We start from the raw sequence: 9,592 nt of genomic DNA, 5'->3' as shown, positions 1-9,592 counted from the left end.
TACTCCATCAGGCTGTGGATGAAAGCTTTGTATGTGGTCAGGAGCTCAGCTCTGCCAAGGAAGGACTTTGCACGGTGGAGGATGCCCAATCAGTGACTGGCTTTGGAGGCTGGCTTGGAGATGTTGCTTTCCCAGGAAAGATCATGGCAGATCGTGAGGCCCAAAAGTTTGAATGAAAGGACATCCTCAAGAGGATTGTTGAGAAAGTAGATTGGGGGGGGGTCCAGACGGTCCTTTCGGAGAGCCATTGTGAGAGTGTGAGATTTGTCAGGATTGAAAGACATGTTTCACGTGTTGGACCAGCTTGTGATTTTATTCATTTCTGCAGAGAGTGAAGAGGCTGCTCCTTGCCGATCTGAGGGACAACACATGGTACGGCAGAGGGTGGAGTCATCATCGAAGAGATAAAGGATTTTCCAGAGTCGGAGAGATCATTGATGAAAACAAGAAAAAGAACAGAGCCCAGAACACTGCCTTGAACTCCAGCTTGGACAGGAAGAGGGGATGGGAGAATTCCATTAAGGCCCAGGAGTTGACGGCGACAGGAGAGGAGTGGAGATTGCCTTGGATACCATCGGAAGAGTTTGTTGAGCAGGGCGGGGTACCAGACTGTTTCAAAAGCAAGCGATATGTCGAGGGAATGGCTCTGATCTCATGTCTGGCATTGAGGACCTTCATCCATTGTTGGGAAAGCAGGAGCAGCAAGTCCAGCTTAGAGTGACCTGGTCTGAATCCAAATTGATGACTGGAAATCAAGCCATTGGAGAAGAGGAAGGATTTAATGTTGGAAGCGATGATGGATTCCATAACCTTGCTGATGATTGGGAGAAGGCTGATTGGTCTGTAGTTGCAAGGATCTGTTTCTGCACCTTTTTTATGCAGAACGGTAATGTTTGCTGATTTCCAAGCAGATGGCAGATAACCTTGAGCAAATGAGAGGGTGAATAGAACAGAGAGAGGGTGAGCAAGAGCAACAGAGCAGGTTTTTAGGACACGTGGGCTGCTGCCTTCTGGACCGGTTGCAGAATCAGTCGAGGCTTGACAGCAAGCTCCACCTTGTCAGGAGAAAAGGACACAGAGTCCAGTGACAGTTGGGTGCGACTGTGTAAGTTGCATGCAGAAAGCGATGGGTTTGGGACACAAGATTTAGAAGCAAACACCGAGTTTAGGCATTCATTCTTTTCACGTGCGGTGTCAGCTATGTCGCTATTTGAGGCAAGGGAGGGGATGGAGTGGGAACATACACCAAAAACAGACAACTCGACGCCACAAGGATTTGGAGGGGGGATACCGGTTTGAGAGTTCACACTTGAGATGAGAAAGACATTGTTTTCTGAGCTTTGTGGAAGGAACTGAGATTGCCTTCAATTGGATTTGCCTTCCATGAGGCAAAGGCAAGTTGTTTCAGGACAACTGCCTCGGCACAAGCTTCAGTCTACCATGGACGGGAGGAAGGTTTGGACAACTGAAGATGAGATCTGTGCATGAGAGAGAGAGAGAGCAAATTTCTTTGAAAGAATTCCCAGGATGAGTTGATGTCAGAGAAAGTTGAGATGGAAGACCAGTCAAGAAGTTTGATGGCTGCTTGAAGACCTCACCAGTCAGCCTGAGTGAAATGCCAGACTCGACGGCACTGAGGTGGTTCTCCAATAACAGCCAGAGAGATGTCTACTTTGACAAGCATGTGGTCAGATGAACTGATGGGAGCGGAGGAATAACAGCAGATATTTTCAGGGAAATTGGTCAAAATCAGATCCAGAAGAGATGGAGTGCCGTTGGTTGAGATCCGGGTCGGGAAGTTGACAGACTGTGCCAGTCTCAATGAGTCGCAGAAGTCTTTTGCTGAAGAGCCATGGCAGGTGAGGGAGGTACCCACACCCAGCCAACTGGCATAATGGCAAATGAAGTCACCACGTAGGAGGAAGAGAGTTGGGATCAGTGGATGGAAGTTGGTCCATGTTTTTGGCGAGTGAGGTGTAAATGGAGTCATCACTGTTTGGACGGTACAACACACATATAAACATGAGACGGGAGAGGAGGGGAAGCCGTAGCCAGAGACATTACTGTGGAATGGTGCACTTTGTGATGCAATGCCGTCTCCGAAGTACCAATCTGACAGCATAAATTCTGGCCAAAAATCGAACTGATCCCATCTGAACCATGGCTCTGTGTACAAAAATTTCAGTCTCCTTCAAGGAGGATGAAGCCTGCATTAATCCTTAAAAATGCACCAAAATAAACTTGTGCTTTTCTGCCTCCACTGACGAAGTCGCCGGAGGCATTATGTCTTTGGGTTGTCCGACCGTGACAGGTTTTCGTTACCGCGATAACTTAAGAACGGCTGAAGGAATCTGATTAAAACTGGTACAAATATGTTTAATGATATCAAGATAAAACAGATAGATTTTTGCCTCGAGGACAAAGGTCAGATGTCATGTCAAGTAAAAATGTGATCCTTCAGAACAGCAGAAGGGATTCAAATCAAACTTGGTACAAGTACTTAAAATTATGTATAGACGAAGATTAGATGTTTGGATCAAGAGGTCAAAGGTCAGAGGTCATGTCAAGTAAAATGTGATACTTGAGAACAGCTTTTAATTTTTTTGCGTACATTGTCAAAGCTCGTGTGAGAGCTAACACACAACGCACAGCAAGGTGGAAGGGAGAGGGATGGGGTGGGGAACATGGGGTATATAAGATGGACATTACAGGGAATTTGAAGGAGGTGGGTTTGGGGTGGATTAACGGGGGTAGAAAAGATTGAGGTTTTGGTTGGGGGATGATAAGAGGTGGTGGTGAACGGCTGTTTTGAAGGCCTGGAGGGAAGAATGGGATTGAATAGAGTGAGGGAGTTTCTTCCAAATGCGGGGAAAAAGAGGAATGAAAGAGTGAAGGTGAGCAGTGATTTGTGATTTTGGTAGTTTTACCAGAAGGGGGTTGCTGGCAGACCTTGAACGCCATGCGGAAATATGTGGGGGACATATCGCAGACACAGCAGGGCGGGGGAGGGGGGCGAGACCGGAGAGGAGACGGTAGAAGACAGAAAGACCACCAACCTGCCTGCAGTGAGAGAGTGAGAGGCCCAAAGACTCAGCCTCATTGCGGGAGATGCCAATGATCCGAAATGCTTTGGTTTCTACAGCGTGAAGCTGAGAAAGGTGAGAGGCAGGAGCACCAGCCCAGAGGGGAGAGCAGTACTCCATCAGGCTGTGGACGAATGTTTTAAATGTGGTCAGGAGCTCAGGTGTGCCAAGGAAGGACTTTGCACGATGGAGGATTCCCAGTCGGTCACTGGCTTTGGAGACGAGGTTTGAAATGTGGCTTTCCCAGGAAAGGTCATGGCAAATAGTGAGACCCAGATACTTGAATGACAGGACTTTTTCCAGCGGGTTGTTGAGAAAGTAGATGTGGGGGGGGGGGGTTCCAAACGGTCCTTTCGGAGAGACATAGTGAGAGTATGAGATTTGTCAGGACTGAAAGACATGTTCCACGTGTTGGACCAGTTTGTGATTGTACCCAGATCTACAGAGAGCGAAGAAGCTGCTGCTGGCCAGTCTGAGGGATGACAGATGGTACGGTCGAGGGTGGCGTCATCAGCAGAGACATAAAGAAGATATTCCAGACTCGGAGAGATCATTGATGAAAAACAGAAAAAGAACAGGGCCCAGAACGCTACCTTGAGGAACTCCAGCCTGGACAGGAAGAGGGGATGAAAGAACTCTATTTTGGGCGACAGGAGAGGACGTCTGCGAGCCATGAGTGGAGATGGCCTTGGATACCACAGAAAGAGAGTTTGTTGAGCAGGGCGGGATACCAGACCGTATCAAAAGCACGCGACTTTTCTCGGGATGTGGCTCTGATTTCATGTCTGGCATTGAGTACCTCCATCCATTGTTGGGAGAGGAGCTGAAGGGATTTAAATCAAACAGCTGAAGGCAAACAGCTTCCACAGCTGAAGGGATTTAAATCAAACTTGGTACAAGTACTTTTGGACCCCGACATTCACGGGAGATTCGTTCCTGAAAAATGCCGCGAATGTCCAAGCATTGTTTTTTCTTTTGCATGGTCTATTATATGCTCGTTGAAGAGTGATGACGCAGAACAAATCAGGACACAACATAAATAATATAGCAGAAGGAAGGGGGGAAAAATACCAACAAGCAGGGTGGAAGGAGAAAGTCGATGGAGACAGACAAATAAGGGATGCAGGTAACTATGAGGGATAAGTGAGAATGCATAGGGTGGAGAATATAGACACGTAAACAAAATTGTGTTTGACCAGTTTGTGATTTTGTCACGGTCTGAGTAGAGGGAAGAGACTGCTGCCTGTCTGTCAGAAGAATGAGAGATGTCACGACACAGAGTGCAGTCATCAGCAAAGAGAGAAAGAAGATTTTCCAGAGTCAGTGAGATCATTGATGGAGATTAGGAAAAATATGGGGCAGAGAACAATGTCTTGGGGTTCTCCAGCCTTGACATGGAAAGGCGATGAAAGGGTTCCATCGAGAGCCACACGTTGTCTATGAAAGTGGAGGAAGTCAGTAATCTTAGAGTTGAGTTGGCCTTGGATTCCATAGGCAGACAGTTTGAAGAGCAAGGCAGGATGATAGACTATCAAAAGCTCGAGATATGTCCAGAGACGGCCCTGATTTAATGTCTGATATTGAGCGGTCCATTCATTGTTGGGAGAGTAAAAGCAGCATGTCCACGTTGGAGTGACCAGGTCTGAATCCAAATTGATGCTCTGAGATGAGGCTGTTGAAGAAAAGGAATTATTTTATGTCAACTGTGATGATGGATTCCATGACCTTGCTGATGATTGGAAGTAAGCTAAATGGTCTGTAGTTAAGGGCAAAATGGAAGAGTTAGTAATAGTACACACTACACTGAACGGATCAGGACACAACAGGACAAAAGGAACAGCAGAGAGAGAGAGAGAGAGAGAGAGAGAGAGAGAGAGAGAGAGAGAGAGAGAGCAGAAACACCAACAACAGAGTTGAAGGCCAAGTTAGAGTGAGACTAAGACAAACAATGGGTGTGGAGCATTGATGTCAATTTGTATGAAAATCCTGGTGGAATGCAGCTTTAACTAAACTACACCCTAAAAGGGGAACACCGTGCAAATCCCAGGTGATTATTCCGAGTTGATTCCTACAATTACCTCGATGCGATTGTTTATCTTTCCAGTCTTAGGTGGTGGGTATGTGCAGGAGTTTGTAATTTGGCCAGGGTGCCAGCACACAATGGAGTTGAACCCCAAACTCTGGAAATGACACCATGGGATATTTAATGTTCACCTGCAAATGCCAGCTGCTAGGACACCCAGATGAACACCCCTTCAAAGTAGGTGGCTCTCCTCGTTTCATAAGTGCAGTGCTAAAACGTTTCGACTGTTAATTCAGTTGTTCATGGAGGTAAGAAAACAGATGGCGATGCAACAAACACAATCAAGGCAGAAAGACATTTTAAGTATTAATGCAGATTTGTGATAATAGATGTCGCAGACAAACATGCCTCATTTTTTTTTCTTTTTCTGATCTTGCATCAAAAAGCCTGGTGTTAGCGTAACGGTTAAGGTAGGCTTAACAACTTATGGTCTTGAGTTTGGGACCCTGTCGTGGTGTTAAATAACACCAAGTGGGTTGACTCGGCCTGTCATCCTTCCAATATCGACAGAATGGGTACTGGCTTACTGAAAACGGGGCGCTGCATACGAAATGATGATGAAGCATAAAACTGTCTTTCATTTTGAAGTTGAGATTATCACATGGAAAGACTGGGCTGATTGTTTTCACCGTTTTCTTGAGTTCGTAAGACAAAGCAGCAATGGTAATTATCAAGGTTCATTTTGCTCTCACACCATAAAACTGTCACACTTGGGAATGGATGGCATGTTGAATTTTCTTTATATCGTTGAAAATAAATTGGTTTTCAAACGGAGTTGGAATCTGCACATGTAGCAATCGATTTTGTCCCACGCCGGTGTTCCTCAAATTGTGCACAACACATGACGTGACCATTTAAATCGACTTGAAAGCTCCAGACTCATGGAAACAGCATTCGCTTTATCAAAGCACAGGCTCGGTCTGGGTTATTTGCCAAACTGCGCAGCATAAACTTTTTTGTTTGTATTCCTGCAAACACCCAAGAGAGATTGGCACACGAAGACACGCATGCAAGTTTGAAAATAATTCACTGATAATAATTCATATCTTGTGAAATGGGAAAGCAATCATGGCCGATTGTCTTCATGCTGTGATGCCATTTGGCTCATATATCATGGAAATGAGGGTCCCAGGCCAAAAATGTCTTTCACTTACAATTTCCGATTTTAAATTTTGAAAAAGGCACGTATCTCAATTTGGCAATATCAAACTAGACAGATTAGGGTGCACATGGATACAGCTTTTTGGATTCTCCTTCAAGATTAGAACTTGTTATCGTGTTTGTGTTTGCATACCGTCAATTTGCACACATGACGTGTCCGAATCAACACGAAAAAAAAAATTCAGTTCCCACAAAATTGAAAGGATATTGAGGTGACGAGAAATGAAAGATTGCATGAAATCACCGCACAAAGTTCAAACCAAATGGTTCTGTCAATAAGTTGAATGCAGCATATTTGATGTAACCCTTTGCCAATACAACATTGTTGCACTTGTATCAGGTCCCACAATGCTTTGCGAAAAAACAAGCACTTGATAGCTATGGACCAACACGACTACCAGAAACAACTGGAGAGAAACTACAATAACCTCCTTGAGGCTGTGAAACCTATGTTGGAAACAAAAATTCCTGACCTGTACAAGCCATTTGAAGGTCTTCGGAGCAGGTATGACTACCTATCACATCTCTCATCAGTACATATATTATTATTATTATTATAATACAACCATTCCTTGTTGTGTTGAATATGCTATGTTGTTGGAGAGAACGATTTGTGTGGATAATGCCAGCGTGATACATATACATGATCTAGATTTTTAGAAAGCTCTCTAAAAGGTTCTACATAGGAGATTGTTAGCTGAGGTTAGCACAAGCTAAAAATAGAAATAAAATTTTTCTCAAGACTTTTCTCTCAATGGATCAGATGTCATAGCAACAGCATGTTCAATATCACCACAGAATTGCATCACAGTGAGGAAAGTGTTGTGGTCGGTGGATGTGAACACCTTGATAAATGTGCAGTACAGATATCTTCTCAAAGGGTTTGAGAATAAATGGTAAATGTGCAGCCTGATCAAGTTCCCATCTAAACACGACTCATGATGCAGGGAAACCAGGTTCAAATGCCATATACCACATTTGCCCATTGTCTATTAATGTTCTTGTGATTCATGTAAAACTATACTGAGGTCTACCAATGTCCTTGCACTGCATGTGATGTATGTGCAAGCTCCACTCACCATGAGCCTCAATGTAAAAATAGTGTATCAATGTAGTTCAAGCACATGTTGTAGTAGTTCATCAATCAGGTTGGTTGTGGTGACAACAGGCAGCAAACTAAAGAGTTCAGAACACCTTACCCCACATAGCCTTGAGAAAAAAAAGGATATTGGAAAGGTCTTTTCAATTCTTCCTTTGTGTTTCCGAGCATGATCCATATAAGTTTTGTTCATGAACTTTGAATAACAGGCAAGATGGCAACCATATGAAGCTGATGGTCAAACAGAAGTCTGCAGCTGAACCTTCTACCACTTCTTCTCAGAGAAACTGTTAAGTGCCTCTTTCTCTCAAAGATCGTTCCAAAATGATCAAACAGATCCGTTTGATGAAGTTAGCTGTCGTTGCATCGCGAGGCGCCGACATTTTGTCTGAATCTCGGTTACTCCACCTTCAGACCTCGCAACAAATTTGATTTGGCGAGACGGCATAAAATTTTTGCCCAAGTACTACTAAACTGAAGGTTTTTGGAAGTACAAACAAGATGAATAGTGTTCCAGAGTGTTCGAATATATAATTCAATTAAAATAAAATAAACGTTTTAAAAGCTGGAGGAAGAAAAAACAACAACAAACAAGCAAACCATTTATTCAGAAGTTTACTTCTGTTGATTTTTACACCACTATATTTAACACGGTAAATTAATTCTTCCTCTGCAATGTGTCCTTGACGTCCCGAAAATAGTAAGTTTCCTATTTGGTATGATTTTCAATTTTGTTTGACTGCCAGAGGGAACGACTAAAGCAATTGCTTTAGCGTGCTGTGCGTATGTGTGCTCAAGACGAGACTCCGTTCAATTTTCCAAATTCTGAGCCATAGTACTGCTAAATTGCAGGTTCCTGTTCCGATCTGTGTTCTTTTGTGTTCCAAATATAAAATTCAATTGAAATTAAATAGTTCCTCAATCATAGAAATAAACTGACAGAGTGGAGCAATTGCTTAACCTCACTTTGTGCTACACACTCAGTAATGATGCCACAGTATCACTGCAGGTTTCATGAAAAGACTGAAGAAACAAAGAACTATTCTTGCTGGAAAAAGGCCAGTGTCTGTCAGTGAATAAGTAGAACAATGGATGAAATCAAAAGGATGCCAATTGAGACACGAACAGCCATGTCAAGCAAGGATAGGTTGACATTTGGGTGTTATAACCCTTTGTCGGAGCAAAAGAGGTCTCCATTAATGCCCTGTTTATTTCATTCATTGTTCTTGACGAGAGGCAAAACCCTTATAGAGCATTATAACTGCTTGATATTTGAGATTTTCCATTTCACTTATTGCGCACTTTTTAACCACTCTCTGCCAGGGACTCTTTTAATCGCCTAAGCCAGCGGTCCCAGCAATGAGGATGAGCCAGGGCTCCATCTCTACTCATTCCAACGTTTTCTATAATTGTTGGGAAAATGGCAATATTCTTCAGTTTTCTTTTTACAGAATTGGATAAGGAACAAGTAAAGGTGTAAAGTTCATTTTGATTTCCTTTTTTTTTTAACAATATATTGTTAATGTGAGCATGTGACTGTATGTACATTTGTTTCCCTCAATATATTCTCATTTGTTAAGTTGCACAAAGAATGTTTTCCTTAACAGATACAAGAATCTGCATATTTTTTTAAAGTTGTAATTTTATGTTAACCTCATCGGAGATGTTGAACCTTTTTTTTTTTTCTCCACACCGTAAAAGTTCTGCAAATGCTTGAAATATAGTGAGATTTTAAAAGATGGTGAATTGCAATAAATTTTTGCAAAGTGGTTAAATAAATTATGCAACTTGTGCATCTTATGATTTCAAACTAATTAAGAGTTCTGTGCACAATAAAAATAAATCCAGCATTGTTTGTGTGTATTTTTTTTTTGTCATACCTACATTGGTTCAAGATGTGCAAAATGTAGACAAAAGGGGGAAAATTAATCCTGAAATTTACACATCATACCAAGGAATTTTAAAAGAAATTCGTTATCACAAATTTTGATTGGATTGGAAATCAAAAATTTATTTTCAATATTTTTTCCTTTTCCAAACACAGAAATATGTGGAAAATGGTGTGACCTCCAAAAAACGGTTTCCTACTTAACTCAGCCTTAACTCACCACATTGGCAGCCATCTCACTTGTTAAAACAGACCTTCACTGATGTCGTTTGAAACAA

General features: G+C 42.7%; 1 protein-coding gene across 2 annotated transcripts in view; it reads left to right on the top strand.

Annotated features, from left to right (window-relative positions):
* LOC147031988 (dedicator of cytokinesis protein 7-like) overlaps positions 1 to 9,279 on the top strand; it is a 272,420-nt gene extending 263,141 nt beyond the window's left edge. For both annotated transcript variants that reach the window (XM_085869231.1, XM_085869229.1), the window contains exons 48-49: positions 6,668 to 6,832; positions 8,750 to 9,279. In XM_085869231.1, coding sequence (XP_085725357.1) covers positions 6,668 to 6,832; positions 8,750 to 8,789 — 205 coding nt within the window. In that variant the 3' untranslated portion in view covers positions 8,790 to 9,279. The remainder of the gene's footprint in view (positions 1 to 6,667; positions 6,833 to 8,749) is intronic.
* The last annotated feature ends 313 nt before the right edge of the window (positions 9,280 to 9,592 follow it).

Source organism: Eptatretus burgeri, chromosome 2, assembly GCF_056783735.1.
Source record: "Eptatretus burgeri isolate ZD-2024b chromosome 2, Ebu_testis_v1, whole genome shotgun sequence".
NCBI lineage: Eukaryota > Metazoa > Chordata > Myxini > Myxiniformes > Myxinidae > Eptatretus > Eptatretus burgeri.
Note: the sequence above shows the minus strand (reverse complement) of the source record. Positions and strands in the feature narration are given on the sequence as shown.